This window comes from Ictalurus punctatus, chromosome 3 (assembly GCF_001660625.3).
Source record: "Ictalurus punctatus breed USDA103 chromosome 3, Coco_2.0, whole genome shotgun sequence".
NCBI classification, from domain to species: domain Eukaryota; kingdom Metazoa; phylum Chordata; class Actinopteri; order Siluriformes; family Ictaluridae; genus Ictalurus; species Ictalurus punctatus.
In genome coordinates this window covers 11,326,756-11,350,031 of record NC_030418.2, presented here as the reverse complement: position 1 = coordinate 11,350,031, position 23,276 = coordinate 11,326,756, and the positions used below count along the sequence as shown (strand labels likewise).

The 23,276-nt window shown below is 39.4% G+C and overlaps 1 protein-coding gene across 10 annotated transcripts; it reads right to left on the bottom strand.

The window, feature by feature from the left end:
- Window positions 1-2,188: 2,188 nt before the first annotated feature.
- znf318 (zinc finger protein 318) lies at window positions 2,189-23,208 on the bottom strand. 10 transcript variants are annotated; one of them, XR_006982228.2, is made up of 14 exons: window positions 19,338-23,208; window positions 18,744-18,844; window positions 17,924-18,488; window positions 16,416-17,745; window positions 16,221-16,318; window positions 9,738-9,837; window positions 9,341-9,633; window positions 6,265-6,426; window positions 6,034-6,124; window positions 5,660-5,778; window positions 2,873-4,993; window positions 2,676-2,760; window positions 2,557-2,583; window positions 2,189-2,454 (listed from the first exon to the last, which is right to left on the bottom strand). XR_006982228.2 is itself a non-coding variant. In XM_017463463.3 (12 exons), the coding sequence occupies exons 1-11, from the start codon at window positions 19,590-19,592 to the stop codon at window positions 2,891-2,893; spliced, it is 5,217 nt and encodes a 1,738-aa protein (XP_017318952.1). In that variant the 5' UTR covers window positions 19,593-23,208; the 3' UTR covers window positions 2,189-2,760; window positions 2,873-2,890. The 10 variants fall into 10 exon arrangements, 3 of the variants coding, with proteins under 3 accessions (XP_017318952.1, XP_017318951.1, XP_017318950.1); XR_006982227.2 differs by having other exon boundaries at window positions 2,877-4,993; XR_001812074.3 differs by having other exon boundaries at window positions 2,676-4,993.
- Between the last annotated feature and the right edge of the window lie 68 nt (window positions 23,209-23,276).

The window sequence follows — 23,276 nt, the reverse complement described above, 5'->3', positions numbered from 1 at the left end:
GAAGATTCATGAGGATGTGTGGAGGCATTTGCCGAGACACACATTCACAGCCTATTTTTTGTATTTTCCAGTGTGTTACAGGAGAACGATTTGAATATCAACATTCCTTTGATAACTTTTGTTCAGACAGGTCTCAAGATGATTTGAACCAAATTTGGAGGAGTAACAAAAATAGCAGTCAGATGTAAGCATTAGCATGTTATTGTTACTTTTGACCAATAGGTGGCGCTGTCATGAAATTTGTTGCATAGCCTCAGCTCATGGCCGTAAAGCTACCTACCAAGTTTTAGATACATGCTCACTGTCAGCATCACCATCAGGTTTGTTGGCCCATTACAAGCTAACTGTTCAGAGTAATCACAATTCCTGTGCCTACTGGAGGTGGAGAGCCTCTTATGGTTACAGAAGATCATCAGATCTGGAAGCTGCTGTTACAATATGGCCAAAAGTATGTGGTTCTTCCCCAAACTGTTACCACAAAGTTAGAAGCACACAATTATATAGGATGCCTTTGTATGCTGTAGAATTAAGGATTCCCTTCACTGCAACTAAGTGGCTCAATCATGTTCCACAATACTCCTCTGCACAAAGCAAGCTCCATGAAGTCACTGTTTGCCAAGGTTTGTGTTGAAGAACTGGAGTGTCCTGCACAGAGCCCTGACCTCAACCCCACTGAAAAGCTTTGGAATGAATTGGAAAGCTGACTGCAGGCCGGGCCTCCTCACCATGAGGTTCCAAATCTAGTGGAAAGCCTTCCCAGGAGAGTGGAGGTTATTAGAACAACAAAGAGGAACTAAATCCAGAATTTGATGTTCAAAAAGCATATATGGGTGTGATGGGCAGGTGTCAATAAATCTTTGGCCATATAGTGTATATTCATAAAAGTACAACTGCAACCACAGTGTACATTTTTGTAATTTTTTCATACTACTTATGTCTTGTTAGTCAGTCACTCTCCGTCTCTCTCTCACACACGTAACAAAAAAGCGCCCTCTACTGGGTTAATCCAGACAATTTCATGCTCACATTTTGTAATGAAAACAAGATGACATGTTATCATAAATACATTTTATTCCACTCTAAAAACAGCAACACTTTTGTTTTAAGAAGACGTTGTACACCAAATGTTTTTATATATTAAAAAAAAAAAAACTAAAAAAATAATATAAAAAAAAGCTCTGTACCAGGGTTTCCCCAAACAGTTTGCAGCCCACATGATTTAAAGTTATAATAATATTCTGGCTATTCCTGAACTTTCTAAAGTCCCAATTGGCATTATTTATTGAGTTTTTCAGGTTTGGATTAAAAAATAATTTCAAGTAAAATCAACTAATTATACTATACCGAGTCAATAATATAAACAAAAACAAAAAAGCCACAGACCCCTGGACCCCACTTGGGGAAACACTTGATCTACACAAGACCAAAACTCAAGGACTGTAAATCTAAACAAAAAAATTCCTGCTCACACTTTCTTTCTTTCTCTCTCTCTCTCTCTCTCTCTCTCTCTCTCTCTCTCTCTTCTCTCTCTCTCTCACTCAACCACTCACTCACTTACCTTTTGTCCATAAAGCATTCTTGTTCATTGATGTAAAGGATTTGATTGCAGCAAAACCGAAAGTATTTCACTGTTGTATTGCAGCATCACTGAAAAAATTGTGGTTAGGAAATCCAACTATGAAATTAAACTATTTTCAAAAGCATTACTATAAATCATAAAACACCAAGTATAAAGAATGAGGGAACATGTTTTATGTAAGTCTTGCAAGTAATATCTAAATACATACCCATATGTTTGATAAATATTAAAACTATTTGCATGTTATAGACTCCATACTTAAGCAGTGTTGAGTAAATATTAAGAGTACTGTTTATGCAAGGTTTAGCTTATTTTCACCTGGAACATCTTGCCTTCGTTTACTTTGTTCCTCTTTTAAATGAACCTACACAATCCATATTTTCAAGACTGTTGTAAGAAATAACAATTCATATGTACAACTATACACTATAGGGAACAAGGACACAACTGAAAAGACAGTTTGAAGCAGTATACATAGGCATATATACAGTACTTCCACTGAAATGGTAAAAAGAAACATTACCCAAATACAACGTCTGAAATATATCACATATTTCCACCAATGAATAGTGATTACTTTTAATATCTAGATAGGATTAACACACAAAAGGAGGTCAATGAAATTTATTTGAACTACACCTTATACACCAAAAAACTACAGAACAACCAATAGTAATATAGAAACTAACAGTGTACAATATTTCAACTAACAGAGTACAGGACCATTATCTCAGATGTGTATCAGTTCTCACAAGAGCTGTAAAGAGAAAACTTATGCTGGACAAAAGTTCAAATGTATTTCAAGACATTTTGTCCTTGTAGCGTGAGCTCCATACCAATTCTTTTTCTCTTCTGACCTTGGATCTCTCTGGCTCCTGCATTAAAATATCTTTGATTTACTTAAGTGGAAGGATTAATGGATTTAGACTTGAACTTATATCACTCTCAAACAAATTATATAAAATGGTCTACATTACCTTTTTTTTTTAAAGGAACAGTTTCAGCTGCAAACAAAGCAAGAAAAAGCAGGGGAGTTCAAAACCCTGTATTTTAACAAGAACTGTGAAACATTTTACATATGCTAATGATTCATTACTTGTTGAGAAACTGCTCATTCTTTCAGTGGAATCTCCTTTCCTTCAGAATGAGTGCTTGTCAGTCCACCATTTCACTGGCATTACCTGCCAAAAAGTTTAAGAAGATACGTGAAACATCTGAACCAAATAATACAAATTAAAAGTTTTCAGATCAATGTTACTGAAACATTCGTAGGTTTCATACACATCCCTAAACCTACTGGATGAAGGTTCTTTACAAAGGGTCAAAACTGAACTCAAAAGTGTCCAAGTTCAGTTGCTCTGTAAAAGAACCTGGCGGTGGGGAGAACGAAAGAGTCATCGCCTCTTCAGAGTCCAGAGGATTTTGGTTATCATTTGATCCCATCAGCTCAATGTTCTCCATGATTTCTGAATTGGCTAAACAGTCCAGAGAATCTGCTTCGTTCTTGCAACCATCTGTTGCCATTTCCATGCTTCCACAATGCTCTTCAGTTTTTGACTCCACAAGTGGTTCTACTTCAAGATCAAAAGTTGGTGGTTCAGACTGTGCTTCTCTGTCCTCAGACGGCTCCTCACACTTCAAGCTGGAGACCTCAGCTACGAGTTTAATGTTTGGATCCTGCACCTCTGTTGATTCTTTATCTACAGTGGTCAGCAAACTTCCTGAATCAACTTTAGAGTCTTGTTTACAATCAACCTTTTTGCCAGCACTAGAACCACTGCAGCTAGCCATAGTGCTGCTGCCATAGAAAATATCAAACAAGTCTTTTGCTTTCGCTGCAGCTAGACTTGTTTTGGGCTTGTTTGTTTTTGAAGAAGAGTAGCTACTGAGGGTCTGAAGTTGAGGAGGAGGACGGACCATGACTGTTAGTTTGTGTTCCTCCTTGGGTACTCCAGGAGCAGCTACATCAGACTCGAGAGTAATCATACATTCGGTAGGCGCTTTTACCTCGACAGCCTCCATCTCCTGTACTGTGGATGATGGCACAGTTACAGCTGAAGTAGTTGGTACAGAGATAGAATCAGATGCAAGACTGGCCGAGTTATCACCTGGAATTTCCAATTGGACCTCCTCACCACCAAATGCCTTAGAGATTAAATCAACTGGCAGAACGTCTTCATTCTCTGCCTGGTTTTTTATCACAGTTTCAGAAGACTTGTTGCTTGCATCTATGGCTGGTACAGCTAAGGAGGCTGTGTCAGCAGAACCCGGTTTGTTTTGGGGCCCAACATTGGACTTCCTCAGAATATTAGAAGGGGTGGGTAAATTAGGACGAATTTTAATCTGGTTATAGGCTACCCATTCTTGGGAAGGGGCGATAGATGTTTTACCCGACAGCTTGATAGCAATACTCTTGGCAGCAGCCACAGATTTGGCAAAAGCATCCTGATCTTCAGAGTCTTTACTTGCTACAACACTCTCCTCGTCTTCCTTTATAAATTGCTCTGCAATTTTCTCGGCTTCCTTCTCCAGTGCAGTCTTTTCAGGCTTTTTCCAAGTGAATTTTCCAAAGGAAGGACGCGAAGTGGCCTCCTCACTCTTTTTGCGAAGTTTTGCAAGCATGGCTGGACTCGGCCCACACAGAACCTTAGGGAGATCACTAAGCTTCTCAGGGTCAATCTTAACATCTTTCAAAGAACACTTTTCTTTTTCATCCTTGCGGCCTCCTTTTTGTTGTTGCTTTTTATCCTCCTTTTTCCCATATTTGGGCCTCTCGTCCTCATCATCATCTTCCTCCCATTTCGATTTCAGCAACTTTAAACCCTCATCTTCCCTGAATTTTGGTCGCCTGTCTTCCTCAGTGTCATGACCATATTTGAATTTCTTGTCATCCTCTTTCCGATACCTAGATTTTTCATCTTCCTTCCTGTATCTATACTTGTCATTATCTTCTCTGTACTTGTACCGATTTTCTTCCCTGTATCTATATTTATCTTCTTCAGACTTGTACCTCTCATCCTCCCCTTTCTTCTGTCTGTACCTCTCTTCCTCTTCCTTTCTAAACTTGTTCCTCTCCACTTCTTCCTTTGCATACCGTGACCTCTCCTCCTCTTCTTTTCTACATTTGGTCCTCTCAATGTCCTCTTTCTTACATTTAGGTTTATTCTCTTCCTCTTTGATATATTTTCCTTTTCGTTCATCTTCCTTGATGTATTTGAGTCTATCCTCGTCTTCATTCTTGCACTTGGGCTGTTTCACTTGATCTTTGCTGGACTTGGAGTTTTTCTGCTCGTCCTGGGAGTCCTCATCTTCACGCTTTCGTTTGTGTTCAGGCTGCTTTTTTTCACTCTCCATGCCAGCTTGGCGATCCAGGTTTCTCCGTTGTTCATAAAGAGGGTTCTCGTACATTTGTTTCTATTGAGGAAATAACACAAAAATTAGGTGATCGACCTACCAACAAATATGAAAAAGAAACACACTTTATGGCCGCCAAATTCTCACACTAAGAATTGTAGATCTGAAAACATGTACAAATATGCTTGATCTAACCTTTTGGGGTTAAAACCCATTTAGGGGCTAAAACCCATTTAGGGGCTTGAGCTTTTGCACTAAGCATTCTGTACGAGTCTAAAGAACAAGCCAAATCATTACAGAGAGAAAATGCATTTGTCCAGACTACTATTTAGTCTCATTCCCAAAATCGTGCGGACCTTTAAAATGAATTTATTTCGTTTGTTACATTAACACAAGTGCTTATGAGACAGATTGTCCTGTTAATGAATAATAGTTAATAGTTTGACAGAATTACTGAGGATGAATTAATGTAATAAGCTTTGTGTTTGCTTTAACTGAAATGTGCGACACTACACTACACCAGGCTTCTTGTTCAGAGTACACTATATACTTTTAAAATAATAATTTGCACATGTATATTTTTACTTGGTTGTCTTGATCCCCTAGAATGGTGTCTGATTCACATTTGCAATAGTTATGCCTAGCTATTACTGCTGCCAAGTAGAAAAAGATTCGACACTGAACTATATGTGCTCTCTGGAAGAATAAAAAAATAAATCGAAATACCTTATACTTCTCATTGTGCGCATGGCATATAACATGGGCCTCTGCACAAATAGGATCACCGAAAAACTCTTTACACAACTGGCAGAAAAATCCCCTCACAGGTAACACAAATTCAGATCCTACAGGAGAGAAACACAGTGAGGTTTAAGGCACATACCCAGTAACAGAGACATTAATAATATTACCCTGGCAATGTTTCTTTGGTGAGAAGAACAAGAATTTTTTTTTTTTTTTTTTTTTTTTAAATCGCACAACAAATGTCCCACATGATGAAGTCACACCAATCCTACCCTCACACTTAGAGCACTGTATTTACACCTAAGGCACTTAACTATTTTTACTTCAGTTTGTTGGTATGATCACAAAACTTCTACCTTTTGCTGGTTTAGAAATTAGTTCGCCTGTAGGGCGTGTCTTCTCACGCTCGGAATTTGATGCCCAAGGTCTGATGTAGGGATCTAAAGTCTTTAAACAAAAGACAAAATAGATGACTTTTTATAAAGCAACTTAATAGGTACAGAAGAACAACAATAACGAACTGCAATATGATTAAAAATGAAGAAAGGTGTATACCTAGAATATAAAGGGAAATAATGGATATTTACCTTTCTGTGCATTTTGCTGTGCAAGTGTGTGAAAAAATCAAACATGGAACCACTAGTAATGTTGCAGTTTTTGCACCAGTGGTTTCCTGCATCATAGTACTCAAATATCTCAGCTAATGAATCCGATCTGCTGCTGGATCCTGGGGCTGGTGCCTTGGTACCCTAATTTAGGAAGGACAAATTACATGTTAGTAAGAAGCCCAGAAACCCAAGTGAAAGAGGAAAAGCAGCAACAGCATTTGAAAAATAGATAAATAAATAAACCCTGATTCCCTATTATTGAATTGTGACAAAGTAATCTTACCTTTGATATTTAGGTCATCTGTGCTCCGGCTGAGACGAACCACTGCTCTAGTTTTAAGGTCTAACAACTAAGTCTGTGTGTAGGTCAATAATCCAGGTCACAGACAAATAGCAAATCTCTAAACTGATGAATAATTCTGTCAGAGACTTCCTGCTAGTATACGAAAAACAATGATGCTGACAAAGCACTGCTCCTTTGTAGCATTCAATTTCATTGAGATACTGAAGCGAGGAGTGACCGTTAGAGATATGCGGCACATTATCAAATTAACATTGCTGTTTGCGGCAAAATTAAGTATATCTATAAAAAAAAAAATTTTTTTGTTTTCATTTTAGCAAAAGGATTCATCTATAAATAAACCAGGTTTGTTTTTAAGAGCAATCATTAAAAATATACATTTTAGGAGTTCATTATGTGCAAATTTATTTGCATGTTGATGTAAATGCAGCAGTTTAGCTCTACCCACTCCAAAATGACCTAGGGATACTAGGCTATATAAAGTTTTATCTCCCGATTATTCTTGACAGTAAATGAAGACAATGTCATGGACAATTATTTTCATAGCAAATAAGCCACTGCTGTAACTTGTTCACACATGCAAGGCATGGATCAGGCAGTGCATGAGTATGCATGTGTGAAAATGGCATATGCAGTGGTACTTGCTGTGAAAATCCTGACAAAGATCAGGTAAAGTCTGGTCTACTACAAGAAATGCAGAAGCTTTCCCAACATCCCTAGCTTGCTGCTTCCAAGGTATGAAGTTCATAGAAAGGTTTACAAATTCCCTTATTCACAATAAACCATCCCTGAAATGTACGATCCAGGCTCATTTCAGCAGAACGTAGAGGTGTGCACTGGATTTAACAAGCATAATGGGCACTTGATTAATAAGTGTACTGGACAATGTGGGGAGCTTACACAACACTGTGTGACACATTTACTACATCCATTCATTCACTCACCTTCAGTAACTGCTGTATCCTGGTCAGGGTCACTGTGGTTTAAATGAGTTATTTCTTTATATTTTTGGAAACAAAATCACCCTACAACTAAGGAAGTATCTCAAGTGGGCATGAACAAACATAACAGCAGATCGGTCCCTTCAGGGGCAAGCGGGAGTAGGAAAAAAATGGAGGGGGGGGGGGGAACAGTCCCGTGCACACCTCTATTTCAAGGAAATTAAAGGCAGCCTAATCATAAGTGATGGGCAGTGAAGGGCAAAGGACAATTTTCAACCATTATTCTTATAATTCTCATTATGACAGAATATGCATCCTTACTAATTAACAATGATTAGTATTGCATGCAAAACTAAGTAATTATTATTTTTTGTAATTTAGCCGTCTATTTTATATAAAACACACTTAAATCACACTTAAAAATCAGAAATAAAGTCATTCAGCCTTAAATGAAATACATTTACAGTTCTATAAAAAAAATTAAGAAAAGTGCCAATACGTTCTCGAAGATAAAAGAGCAGAAACGTCAACACCCTTACAATGGGTAAATTACCAATGACCAATAACAGTGACAAAACAGCATATCAACTGAGTCTAGTTTTTTTCTTTTAATTCAGTGCAGCCCACCTTCAGTCAAATTTGTAAAAATAAAATAGATGGATAAATGAACTAATAATAATAATGATGATTATTATTATTATTATTATTATTATCATCATTATCCATCCATCTTCTATACTGCTTCAGGGTCACGGGGAAACCTGGAGCCTATCCCAGGGAGCATCAGGCACAAGGCAGAGTACACCCTAGACAGGGTGCCAATCCATCGCAGGGCACAATCACTCACACATTCACACACCCATTCATACACTATGGACATGCCAATCAGCCTACCATGCATGTCTTTGGATTGGAGGAGGAAACCGGAGTACCCGGAGGAAACCCCTGCAGCACGGGGAGAACATGCAAACTCCGCACACACAGGGCCACGGTGGGACTCGAACCCCCGACCCTGGAGGTGTGAGGCGAATGTGCTAATAATAATAATAATAATAATAATAATAATAATATTGAAATATACTCTTCCTGTCCTGTCTGACTACAGTTTTAATGAATGCAGGGTCAGAAAATGTGCCATTTTCAACAGGATGTTAAGTATTAGTTGATGTAAAGTTTTATATTTATATTCACAAATAACCTATTGTCTCTATTCTTCGCCTGACACTATAAAGCTTGCAATAATGTAAAGCCTTGTGCTGACTGCTGAAATGTTCCTATTCCTAGTCCAGATTTCAGATCAAGGTTTCTTAATCGTAAAGCTGATCACTCGTACTACACTGTAATGAACAACTCGTGCAAATTGGCAAATCACCCCATGCTTCAGCTGCATTATATAAACCAAATACATTAACACAATTTGGTATCTGTCCGAGAACGATAACAACAAGAATTGAACATTAATTATAAAATACACTCAATTCAAAATAATATGAATTATAAAATAGGCTATAAAAAAAACCTCAAAAGTTTACAGAACTATTGTACTGTGCACTCTAACTAAATCAGGGTTGGACAACGCATTAGTTCAGGCATCTGAGACAAGCAGATTTTGTGTCCAGATTTAGTTGCCCAGTAAACAAGCAGGTACAAAAACCAGATTAAAAAAAAAAAAAAATTCCTTATTGACTTTCATGATTTAACGCTCAAGAAAAATAAACGAAGTAAATTACCAAAAACCATCATATAGGATGGATAGGATTTACCAGTTCCCTTCCTCTCCGGGCTTACCCACTAGCAGCAAAAGTAAATCTACCTGAGCGGTGGACGTGATGGAGGCAGATTTTGATTTCTCTGGGCTTCTAGGCTCTTTAGACTTGCTATGAGCAGGTGCGTGCTCATGTTCCCCAGAGCTCCTAAGGTTTTTGTGGTCCAGACCCAGGATAGTTGCAACCTTCACTAGTTCTTCATACTTCTTCTCTGCTGCCTCGTGTTCAGTGCGCAGACTGGATATCTGGGCCATCACATCCTCTTGAAGACGACCAAGCTCCATAAGGATGGGATCCTTGTGACCATCTTTCTCCCTTCGCTTTTTCCTTAGGAGCTCCCCTATGGTACAAAACAACAAAATGCCTATTAATGAACAAGTATCAATAAAGAATCCCAACAATCATTATTTTAGTAACTGTAGTTCAGTGTATGCATGGAAATACCTTGCTGCTTTCGCAGTGTCTCCAATTCTTTTATTAGACTTTCTTTTTTCTTCATTCTGGATTCTCTGTCCTTCTTCAGCTTTTCAAGCTCTTCAGTTACCTAGCCATGATACAATAGTATTTATGCCTTGCCCAGAGGAATGTACAATTCTCTTAGTGCGTTTATTACTTGACTGGTCAACAACTCATATAAAGCACTTTTTTGCTTTGTTATTTTTGTTTTGAAGAAAATTACCAGTAACTGTATACCTCAAATGACAAAAGAACTAAACAAAAGAGAACCACTGTAAAAAAAAAAATTCTCTCATCAGTATATTAAAACAGAACCCTGTGCATGCCATGTTATACCTGCTTCAGTATGTCACAGTACATGTTGGCATTCATGGTTTCCTCAATGAACTGTAGCTCCCCAGTGCCAGCAGCACTCATGCAGCCCCAGATCATGACACTCCCACCACCATGCCCCCGACACCATCCATGTCCTTAGTCTGCTTGTCTTCAGTAAACTGTTTGCTGGCTTTCTTGTGCATCATCTTTAGAACAGGATTCCTTCTGGGACTACAGCCATGCAGACCAATTTGATGCAGTGTGCAGCGTATGGTCTGACCACTGACAGGCTGACCCCCCACCCCTTCAACCTCTGCAGCAATGCTGGCAGCACTCATACGTCTGTTTCCCAAAGACAACCTCTGGATATGACGCTGAGCACATGCACTCAACTTCTTTGGTCGACCATGGCGAGGCCTGTTCTGACTGGAACCTGTCCTGTTAAACCGCTGTATGGTCTTGGCCACCGTGCTGCAGCTCATTGTCAGGGTCTTGGCAATCTTCTTATAGCCTAGGCCATCTTTATGTAGAGCAACAATTATTTTTTCAGATCCTCAGAGAGTTCTTTGTCATGAGGTGCCATGTTGAACTTCCAGTGACCAGTATGAGGGAGTGTGAGAGCGATGACACCAAATTTAACACACCTGCTCCCCATTCACACCTGAGACCTTGTAACACTAACAAGTCACATGACACCGGGGAGGGAAAATGGCTAATTGGGCCCAATTTGGACATTTTCACTTAGGGGTGTACTCACTTTTGTTGCCAGCAGTTTAGACATTAATGGCTGTGTGTTGAGTTATTTTGAGGGGACAGCAAATTTACACTGTTACACAAGCTGTACACTCACTACTTTACATTGTAGCAAAGTGTCGTTTCTTCAGTGTTGTCACATGAAAAGATGTAATCAAATATTTACAAAAATGTGAGGGGTGTACTCACTTTTGTAATATACTGATATGTGGTCCAAATAGTACAAGTTGAGGAGAAGAAGAAAGGAAAAGAGGGCTGATTAACAGCTGATACTACTGCAAATCTTATGTTATATGTCACTCTGTGTAGACACTTCGTGTGCGTATGCAGATGAAGGTATCCAGGTGATTCTCTTTGCTTCTGGCAGTTAGGAGAGGCGAAACAGAACATGAGTGGCAGACATATTTAATTACTGCTGAACTCTAACAAACTTGATCACCATGAACATATTCACAGTAATATTACACTGCAAGAATACTCAACCAACCAATTAACCAAATTTAACTGATAACTGGGTTCAATTAGCCCAGACACACCTAGGCCTGACTACTGCCTGCCCTGTTGCCATTTTTAAAGGCTCTGGGACTGCAGCAAACCACAGTGAGAGCCATTATCTCTTTTTTTTTTTTTTTTTTTTTTTTTTTTTTTTTTAAAAAAGCTATTTAAAACAGTGGTGAATCTATCCAGAAGTGGTAGGACTATCAAAATCCTCCATGAGCACATCGACAACACAGCCAGGAACTCACAAAAGAGCCCAGATGAACAGCTAAGGAACTACAGGCGTCACTCACCTCAGATAAGCCAAAAACACCTTGATGAACCTTAAGCCTTTTGGGATAATGTACTGTGGACTGATGAGCTGAAAGTGGAACTTTTTTGGAAAACATGGATGGTGTTATCTGAAAGTTAACACAGTGTTCCTCAATAAGAACATCATACCAACAGTGGAACATGGTGGCGTTAGTGTGATGGTGTGGGGATGCTTTGCCGCTTCAGGGCCTGGGCGACATACCATAATTGACAGAAATATGAATTCTGCTCTCTACCAGAAAATACTGAAGGAGAATATACAGTCATCAATCTGTGATCTGATCCTCAAGCACAACTGGGTTTAGCGATCCAAAAGCACAAGAGTAAGTCCACCTCTGAATGGCTCAAAAGAAACAAAATTGAAATTTTAGTGTGGCCTAGTTAAAGTCCAGACTTGAACCACATTGAGATGCTGTAGTGGGGCCTTAAACACATAGTTCATGCTCAAAAGCCCTCCAATGTGGGCGAATTAAAGCAATTCTGCAAAGAACATTGAGCAAAAATCTGGCCACATTGATATGAAAGATGCATCTTTAGTTATTAGAAGCGTTTGGTTGCAGTTGTTGCTGTTAAGATGGCACAACCGGTTATTAATTTTAGGAGGGTGATACAGGTGTTGAATAATAAATGACATGATCATTTTAAAACCTTTCTGTTTTTCCCCTCATACTCTCCTTGTTTTAGATGACATTTTCTATGAGAATCTGAAACTCATAGTGCAAAGGCCTGTTCACACCGGGACAGGTCTGTTTAACGACCCAATGGTTCTCGATGGGAGTGTTCACACCTACGTGTAAAACGAGTGGCGTCAAAGTGTCAATTTTTTATTTTTTTATTTTTTTAAAACATCAAGGGGTTCATTTTTTGATGCACCGCAATAAAAACTGGCCGGCCAATGAGATTCGCACTTTTATTCACAAGCCTGGAGCTCCCAAAGTTACATAAAACTATGAATAGGTGGCGCTCAAGTACAAAACTGTCTTGTTGAGGAAGAAGCAACCAAAAAGAAGATGCAAGCAAGTAGGAAGTTGAATGTGGAGCTGCTGGTGTCTTTTGTGTCTGAATGTCAAGAGCTTCATGATCAATGCCACAGCGACTACAAGAATTTTGATAAGAGGGAGTTGTTGTGGCAAGGAACTGTCGATCAAATAGGATTCAATGGTGAGCTTCATTTACTTACACCCCCCCCCCCCCCCCCCCCCCATGTACATAGGCAAACTTTCAACCATCTTCATTGTTTGTGTGCTGTGTAGTGGAGGAGGTTAACCTGAAGTGGAAAAGCTTACGCGATACATACACGAGGAAAAAGCATGAGCAGGATTGCCAGAGTGGACAGGCTGCTAAAAACAAGAAGCAGTGGAAATATATGAAGGTGATGGAGTTCCTTGCAACATCAACTGAATTCCAAAAGGTATTAACATTAGAACATTACAATACATAGCTATATGAGCTATACTATATGTAGTGCACTGACAGTAAACAGTGATTAACGTGATATCATACACCATGATCATTCCTCTAGTTCAATATATTAGTTTGTGCTATTCTGTGGATAGGTAACCTCTGCTGAATTTGCGTTGCAAGATGTATTGTATATTAAAATGACCCTGAATCGAAACTAGTTTTTGTAATCAAACATTGACCTCAGGAGCATTGGTTCAAGATGGTTATGAAGTGTGGCATGGCCCACACTGTGAATGAATGTTTCTGATGCTGAATTTATCTTTAGTGTTCACAGCAACATTTCTGAAAACACTGATGAAGTGGATGACCAAAATGATGCAAGTGAAAGCGAACCAGAGAGCACTTCAGGAATATCTATCTCCAGCCCAGCAGTGATGAGGTCCAGTGCGGAGAAGTGAAATCGGGCAGACATGCCGGACTTCTCGAAGAATTACCTGTTGTTCAAAGTTGCCAGAGAAAGAGGAGTGCAGAGAGCAAAAGAGAGAGCTAAAGAAAGATGACATTTACTTTTTTGTTCCTGGCTTGGTACCTGCACTAAAGAGATTGTCCACACCCCAGCTGTCCTCAGTCAAACTCAAAATACAACAATTATTGCACGATGCAGAGTTTGGTTAATCTGTTTTACTTAGTTTCCTCACCAATCGCCTGTGTCCTACCATCAGGTCTGTGGGGTGACCTCTACAAACTGTGCACCACAACATTAGGTCTTGGCCACAATAGTGTGTATGATGTGTATGTATATTTATTATGTGGGTATACACCATTTTATTCATCTGTATTTTTAGCTTTTCACACTACTGTTCACTTGCACTACTGACATTGAGACTTGTTTGCACCACCATTCCCTGATGCCATGTTTATTATTGTGTTATTGTTGCAAAACATTGTTCATTCATGAAAATAAAGGTCTGACTTTTCACAATTTTTTTAGCTGTATTATTACAAAACAATGCCATTCAACCTGCAAACGTGAAACCTTTACTAGCATCCAACATTTTAGTGAGAGTGCATAAGTGACAGACCTGAAATAAAATGCTCACTGTGAGTAAATGCCTATACACAAACAAGGTATCCTTTGAGAGCACCAGATTCAAAAATACAAATTTCATATATATATATATATATATATATATATATATATATATATATTATATATATATATATATATTATATATATATATATATATACACACACACACACACAACACACACACACACACACATTTTAAGGGATTTGACAGAGCGACTTTTTCTCATTTATAGAACTGAGCAGTTGAGGGTTAAATGCTCTGGGATTTGAACTTACGACCTCCAACGTCTTAAACACTGAGGTAACACTGCCCTAGACAGAAGGTTTAAGCTCATAGCTGGAAATTTATTATTTTGTTTTTTCCAACATTCTGACTATCTGACATTACAGCTGTTACAGCAATGGTGTCAAAAGGCAGGTTGTTAATATGAGTTGTTATATTAAAGTGTTATTTGGCCAAGATTCAAAAATTGTCTCAAATCATTACATATAGTTATAAATAAATTTCAGCTATGATAAGAGGATTCATTTGTTGACCCAAACACATTTAATACAGTATCACAGCAGAGCTTGTGTCAAAAATGGTAAGAAGACATGCGTATGAGAGAAAACTCCACACGGCCAATATGCATCGTTAAATATGCTATACAGATTTAATTAATCTAATGTATGCAAAACATCCAAGCAACGTGGAGAAAGAAAAAAAAAAAAAAAAAAAAACACAAAAAAAACACACACACACACACACACACACACACACACACACACACACACACACACACACACAAAAAAAACACACTCAATCTGTGTATGAAGCATGGCTGTGAAGTGGGGGTCTGTGAGCTGGTAATTATTACATGATTTTTCAGGTTGGTTTTAAAAACTATTTTGCAAGTTACTGAACAGAGCAACCAAACTAATTTCCCAACTGATGAAAATATAGTTCTACACACAAACATCCCCTTAAAGAAAAAAGATAACAGACCACTTAGTAAGGCCAAAGTACCTTTCAGACAAATTATTTAACAAAATTTCTAAAATGAAAACAAATCAAGCATGGATAAAAACGTTACCTTACTCTGTAATATACCTCTACTAGTGTACCACCACAAAAAAAATCAAATCACCTCTAGTAACATCATCTGTATTTAAAAGTGCAATAAATGGATAGTTGACCAACAGGTGAGCACAAATTTAAATGTGTCTAAATACTGAAAGCATTTATTTAACATTTTTCATTATTTTGGTTTTACTGCACTTTTCTCTCCATTCTGTTTACAGCAGAGGAATGGTGGTGGTGGGGAAAAAAAAATGTGTCTCATATCACGGTGATAATCGTCCACAATCTAAAACCATCATGTTACAGACCTCTACTGTGAAGTTTAAATGTGGTTTTGATTCCATGTGAAAAACACAAATCTGACAACACTGGGGAGTATGTGTTCTTTTGATGTTGCCAGTGACACATCAGGATGTGTAACTGGTCACAGTATAAAAATGTGGGCAAAAAGCAGCCCAGATCACCTGAGCATGTAGTCAGACTGATCAGCTCATAACTGACACTGAACAATGTTTCTTTCACGACCACAAGAAAAACAAAGGACCCGGAAATTAGCGTGGGGCATAAGCTACCATACGATATTTGGACCAATCGCAAAGAGAGAGCGGTCTCAAAACAAAAGACGACGTGTTTGGGAGTTCCGTGTTGATGCTTGCGCACACTGAAGTGTACAAACTGAAACCACAGCGTCTTTCTTGCTCAAAAGCTGTCTTCCAAAATGTCTTGCGCTAGCAAACCTCCTTGTTTAAGCTAAACAGTAATCCAAATCTGGAGATCTGTCCTTACTTGACGTGGCAAATGGACTTTTATGCATGCAGACTGTCATTTAACTTACTTATTATTTTTAGTGCAAACTTAAAATGCTGTCCAAAAATAAACTATTTCTCTTTTTTTCCTTCAACCAACACTTAGCCAGGGTATGTCAAGCGGTATATTAGAAATGGGAAAGGAGTTTTGGAAGACTTTTGCATAGACTTTTTTTCCTGTGTCTGGAAAGCCTTCACAGCAATGTGTTCCAAAAAATAATTTGTGTAGTTACCTTTTGCTTTTGTTTGGCATTATTCTTTTCTTCAATGACCCTCCTCTCGTTTCCACTGCATGCAATCGTCATGCTCTGTAATGGGTCCACCTTTGAGCCTAAGGCAGGAAACAAAAATATTCAAATGTCTTAAAAACATAAAAATGCAGGTTTACATTTAAGTACTCAAAACAAAATAACCACAGAGCTGTTCACCTTTTTTATCTATCCCTTGAGCTTCATTTGCCCCTGTATTAATTACTTTCAGGAAGGGTCGCTCTACGGCAGGGGAACTGTAGTCATCCATAGGAGTTTGTGGTGGCACTGGCATACTAGGGGGTGGGTACATGGGCCAGCCTTGGGGCATATATGGCATGTAGTTCCCATAAGGATCATAGCCAGGGGGAGGGTAGTTGGGAGGCATAACTCCACGTGTGTGTGGCTGTGGATAGGTAGGCATCTGATGGGCAGAGAGAGCTGGGAAATTATTTGTTCCAGGATTTACAACTTCAGGAGGCGGGGGACCTGTGTTAGTCCACAGGTTCTCTTCAGCTTTAGTACCCGACCGAACCTCCCTCTGACTCTGACTGTCTGATCGCGATGAATGTCTTTCAAGAGGAACATGCGTCTTCTTCCTGCCACGACTTGAGATGTGCTCATAGCTGCTGCTCCGACTGCTTCGCCTGCTGGTACTCCTACTCCTGCTGTTGCTACTGGAACTCCTGCTGTGGCTCCTGCATCTCCGTTCAGACTGGTGCCTTTTGACAGACGACTTCACAGGATTCTTCCCTTGGAGGCGCTCTTGTGTCCTCGCAGCCATCTTGCTGATCTCAGCTACGCCCAGGTCAAGGCCAATAGTCTTAAGGAGGTCTTGTATCTTCTCATATTCCTCCACTTCTGCCTTAACTTGAGCATCGTGAGACCCAGTTACTGGTGGGTTACTCTGAGGTTCCTCATCAAAATGCTGCCCAGGTGAGGCTGAAGAAAAATGCTTATCCCGATATTTGCTCTGTTTAGTTATTTGACCTTCATCTTCTTCAGGATGCCCCTGACTGTAAGAATGTCCATATTCTTTCCTATGTAAATCATGTACTACTCCAGTCTTTGGTTCATGATACAGCACATCAGGTCCAGTTTTCTCATAGACATCCGATAAGTTACACTGTCCAGATTTAGGAATTTCTTTTGCTGGGTATTTGTCTTCCTCTTCTTCATCCCCATACAGGAACTTCTCTTCATCTTCAATATCTACAAAGCTTTTCTTTTTGTCTGGTGGTTGGGCTACTGCCTCTGCCATCACACTGAGAAGCTGGGTGAGGTCTGAATTCTCCTGGCTGCTACTTTCAAGAGGAAGAGCGTATCCATGCCCACTGTCGTTGGTAGGCTGTAATTTGCTTATGAGCTCTTCAAGTGCACTGGTATTAGAATTTCGAGCCAACACTGATGCCAGAAAGTCTGGGTCCATGTTTTTAGTCACTGCGCATAGTAACTGCTCCGCATCCTTTGAAAGGCCACTGCCTGAAGTCCCTTGTGGAGAGTCAGTACTCTAAAATCATAGGATAAGGGTTTAATTAGAAATTAAACAAAGAATTATCTAAAGCAGACTCCCAGCTATGACAAATGGAAAAAAACAACAACAAACAAACATGTTGATCTAAATAATCTGCAACTGACCTGATACAAATTCAATAAAATCATCCCCTTAGTATCAAAATCATACCTACCTGTCCGATCATAGGAGAATCAGTTTCAGAGGAGTCAACTCTCTTTTTCAAGATGGATTTAGTGGGCATCGTTAACATATCCTCCAGTTCTTTACGTCGACGAGCCCTCTCAAGCTCTCTAAAGTCTTCCTTATCTCTCTTGCTCTTTCTGCTGCTGCTGCTACAGCTACTGCTGCTGCCACTGCAGCTCCGGCTCCGACCCCTGCTCCGTCCCCTGCTCTGACCCCTGCTCCGGCCCCTGCTCTGGCCCCTGCTCCGGCCCCTGCTCTGGCTCCGGCCCCTGCTGCGGCTTCTGCTGTGTGGTCTACTCTTGCTCCTCGCCCTGCTCCTTGCTCTGCTCCTTCCCCTGCTCCGGCTCCTACTCCTACTCCTGCTGCGTGGTCTGCTACGTCCTCGGCTCAGTGCCCTGCTGCGGCTCACTGCACGACTACGGCTCCTGCTGCGAGGACGACTTCTGCTGTTAATTCTGTCTGGACTGCGGCTCCAGCCCCTGTTCCTATGACTGTGCCTTCTTGAACTATGCTCATCGTGGCCCTCATAGCTTGACCGATGAGGAGAATAATCTCTGCGAGGAAAAAACAAACACGATTAGGCAGTTCATTCAATTATTTAAGGTTACTGACTTCCTAGACAATGCTTCTTGACATGTTTACCAAAATGTTATGGTAAAAGCTTAAGGCAGCACACTACAAGTCTGACTGTTCCTGCTTTAAGCCTCTTCTTCTAAAATAGATCCAGGTGTGCTGCAAAACTGAATTCTACTTCTTTTATAAAAATTATTATTATTTTTAAAAATATATATATTTTAAACAGACTTTACCTGGCATAGGGAACCTCCGATCCTGTCAACTCGTTGCCCACAGTTATAACAAGACTATGGTCAGTGGGGAGACCACTATGTGGGGGTGAAGGGGTAAATCTCTGTAGGAAAGTAGAGATGCAAATTAATATGACTTTTCTCCTGCAAAATGATCTGAAAACAGTAAGACTGCACATCATTTCTCTTAAACAGTCAATTAACAAACAATTCATGCTATACACATTTTCTCTGATATGCTTGTTTACCAGACCACAGCAACACCACAGGTTCCCAGCACTGGTCGTGGAATACCCCCCTGTCCTACATATGTTCCAATACCCCCACTTCAGCTCAGGAAGGGCTGGATCATGTGTTTGTTAGAAGAAGCAAAAATATGTACAGGGCAGGGAGTACTCCAGGACCAGAACCTGTGATCTATGAAAAAAGCACGTATTCCCAATACTAAGTAGTACATAACTGAAGTGATACCACTTTATTCTCTAGTATACCGTTTGGGACACAGCCCAAAATGACTTAGTCTATACATGACGTCATCACGCAGGTAACCCAATGCCACATAACGGTCAGAAGAGTGTATCAATCTAGTCAGCCTACATGAGCGTAGTCTCTCGGAGGAGGCCCATCGCCTCTGAAATCATCCGCAGACCCTCGTCCCGGTGATGAATAGCGCCTCCTCGGATGCTCCGGGTTTCGACGGTAGCTATGCGGATAGCCATTGCTGTCTCGCGCGTGCTCACTACGGTACGGAGCGCTAGGAAATGAACTGGCAGGAGGCGGGCCGCGGGGCGCAAAGCCGCGAGACGCTGCCGGAGGAAACGAGCCTCGGTGCGGCCTAGAGCCTCGGTACATGGCGACAGCGTCTGAGTAAAAGAAGTTTCAGATCCAGTAGCCTCTGTTTACCTATCTAATGCGTTTTATTTTTGCACACAAAACATAACAAATTCAAACTACTACTGAAACTCGATAACTACAAACATCAACACTCGTAACCAAACCGTATTGACACTACTTCCTGCACCGCCATTCTTCTAGCTAAACAGGAAATGACGTACAGTCAGTCTCTACCAATCATATTTTTCCTATTTATTGTTTACTGTGTTGTATGCGGCGGATACAATTTACGAGTGAAGAATAGCGGATTTACGAAAGAAACAAAAATACTAAGTTGTGTCCCAAATGACTCAATATGTACTCAAGCGTGTAGTGTATGAATTTTATATGTTCTTTTTTTTTCTTCTTATTCAATAACGGAATCTGATAGCCCCTCCCCCCTCTTAATTAAAGCTGCGGCAGTTCCACACTTCGTATTTTCGGTTTAGTAAGTGCATCATCCGGGTATTTAAAGTGTACTTTTTCCTATTTGGAATTTTCAGTGTGAACACCCGACTCGCACTGTTTACAGGTGTATCTCAAAAAGTTCATTTTTTCTGAAATTTCATTCCAAATGTGGAACTTGATATGTTCTATATTCATTACACAAGGTGAAATATTTAGACTTTTTTTTTTGTTTAATATTGATTATTATTTCTTACAGCTCATGGAAATGAGATTCTGGAAAAAATCCAGTGTCTCAAAAATATTAGAACAAAGAATTTATAATACAGCAATGCTAACCTGAGAAGAGCTCTAATCAGCTAATTATCTCAAAACACCTTTTTACTAAAAACACAGTTGATCAGTGGTCCAAAGTCCTCTTTTCAGATTAAAGTAAATGTTGCATTTCATTTGGAAATCAAGGTCCCAGAGTCTGGAGGAAGAGTGGAGAGGCACAGAATCCAAGGTGCTTGAAGTCCAGTGTGAAGTTTCCACAGTCAGTGATGATTTGAGGTGCCATGTCATCTGCTGGTGTTGGTCTACTTTGACTCTTGACTTGAGAAAACAATGCAGCGTCTACCAGGAGATTTTAGAGCGCTTCATGCTTCCATCTGCTGACGAGCTTTATGGAGATGCTGATTTCCTTTTCCAGCAGGACCTGGATTGTGCATGATTGGCCAGCCATCTCGCCTGACCTCAACCCCATAGAGAATCTATGAGAGACACCAGACCCAACAATACAGACGAGCTATCAAAGCAACCTGAGCTTCCATCACACCTCAACAGTTCCACAGGCTGATCGCCTCCATGCCATGCCGCATTGATGCAGTAATTCCTGCACAATGAGCCCTGAGGAAGTATTGAGTGCATAAATTAACATACTTTTCAGAAGGTTGACATTTCTGTGTTATAAATTCTTAATAATATTCTAATGTTTTGAGATACTGGATTTTTGATTTCCATGAGCTGTAAGCTGTAATCAAGACAAAAAAAAAAGGCTTGAAATATTTCACTTTGTGTGTAATGAATCTAGACTATATGAAAGTTCCACTTTATGAATTAAATTACAGGAAAAAATGAACTTTTCCACAATATTAAAATTTTTTGAGATGCACCTGTATACTACAAAACAGCATAAAATAGTGCATAAGTACACGAATAGGGATGCACCTGTATATTTTTTTTTATAACCGCGTAGGTGCAGTTTAACAGCTAATTAGTCTCCCTCAGTACAGATATGTGTTAAGAACATACTCCAAAACCATTCAAATATTTGACACATTATTTATGTATACGTTCATATTTTAGCTACGTATTGCAGTTTTTTCCCCTGCACTTTGCTCTCATAGAACGTTATTAAAACTTCAATTGTGATTAGATTCAAGTTTAGATTATTAGCAGGCCTACTTACTTGAGATATTGAGGCTTAAATGAAACCACTTCAATTAAACAGTCAAATAGCTTAAATATAAGAACTCAGTAATATACATAACTGAACATGATGTGTTGCATTAGATTTTTTTGTAGCATACAGTCATGTGAAAAAATAAGTACACCCCATGGAAACTGTTGTAGTTTTTGACATATTTGGACAAGCAAACATTTGATCCTCTTTGAAACAGTGCCTATTAATAAAGTTGATTCTCCATCAAATGACACCAAGTTGACATTTTGTAGTAATTTCCACAATTAAATTTTTTTTAAAAATGTAAAAAAAAACAAAAAAAACAGACCAGTTACATGGAAAAAGTAAGTACACCCCTACATTTATCACAACTTCAAATTCAAAACTTAGAATCAGGTGTTTAAGATTGGGTGCCAGTGATTAGAACCTGTCTTATTTACACCCCTTTTATATCTAGTGTCTGGTGTTCCCTTTGCTATTGAGGTGTGTGGTGTCATCATCACAAGCGTTCTTTAAGGCCTTCAGAAAAAAGGTTGTGGATGCCTATGAGTCTCGCAAGGGATTTAAAAAGAGCTCCAAATTATTTGAAATACATCATTCCACTGCAAGGAAAATAATCTACAAATGGTGCAGATTTTAAATGACTGCTAATTTGTCCAGGACTGGCCGTCCCAGCAAATTCAGCCCAAGAGCAAGCCATATGATGCAAAAAGAAATCTCCAAGAACCCCAAAATTTCATCACAGGATGTGCTAGTAAGTCTTGCAACTGTTGGTGTCAAAGTGCATGCTTCTACAATCAGAAAGAGATTACACAAATTTAACCAGCATGGGAAGCGTGCCAGGAAAAAGCCTTTGCAAGACTACAGTTCACCAATGAGCATATAGGCAAATACCAGGCCTTTTATAATAATGTTCTCTGGACAGATGAATCAAAGATAGAGTTGTTTGGTCACAGTAACGGCAGACATGTTTGGCGCAGACCAAAAACAGCTTTTCAGGAGAAGCACCTCATACCAACTGTGAAGCATGGAGGTGGAAATGTTATGATTTGGGGTTGCATTGCTGCCTCAGGGACTGGACAGCTTGCATTCATTGATTAAAGAAACACTGATTACAGTCACATCCTGATTAATTTTCATAATTTTTAATAATTGTGCAATTCAGAAATTTGAATTTACAGAAACCTTTACACTGCAAAAATCATTCATTGTCCTGTCAAAACAACTTTTTTTCATTAAAACAATAAACATAGTATACTACTTTCTACAGACATTTATTTACAATCACTGTCAGATGCTTTAAATAAAAACTTTCAAATAAACCAGTAAAATCCCACTGGCTGTTACTGTAAAAAATTAGCTTGCTTCACAGGTTATTCCAAACGAGTTTCCTTGCGGTCCATGTGTACATGCAGTCCATCAGATGCTCCAAGTATACACGAGTCCTAAGTCTATCCCAAAGACACAGTAAGCTAAGGGGCTACCCGGAGAAAAGAAAGGCAACCACTGTATACTGTACTATACTGTAAACTGGTGTCTGGGTAAAAAATTTTTTAAGGATGATCCATTGACACTTAAGGCCATTATATAATTTTATTATAATGTCTACTATAGAAGGCATAGCACACATCATATTTTGAACAGATGTACATCAATACATTGTTAGGGAGTTTTGTACAAGTACGTGTACAACAAGAACAAAAAATGTTTTGCACTTACTACATAACAAACAGGCAAAACTGACTGGATATATACAATTTCTATATACATGTGACATAAAAATGTGACCAAAAGAATTCTGTCTACCGAAGGCA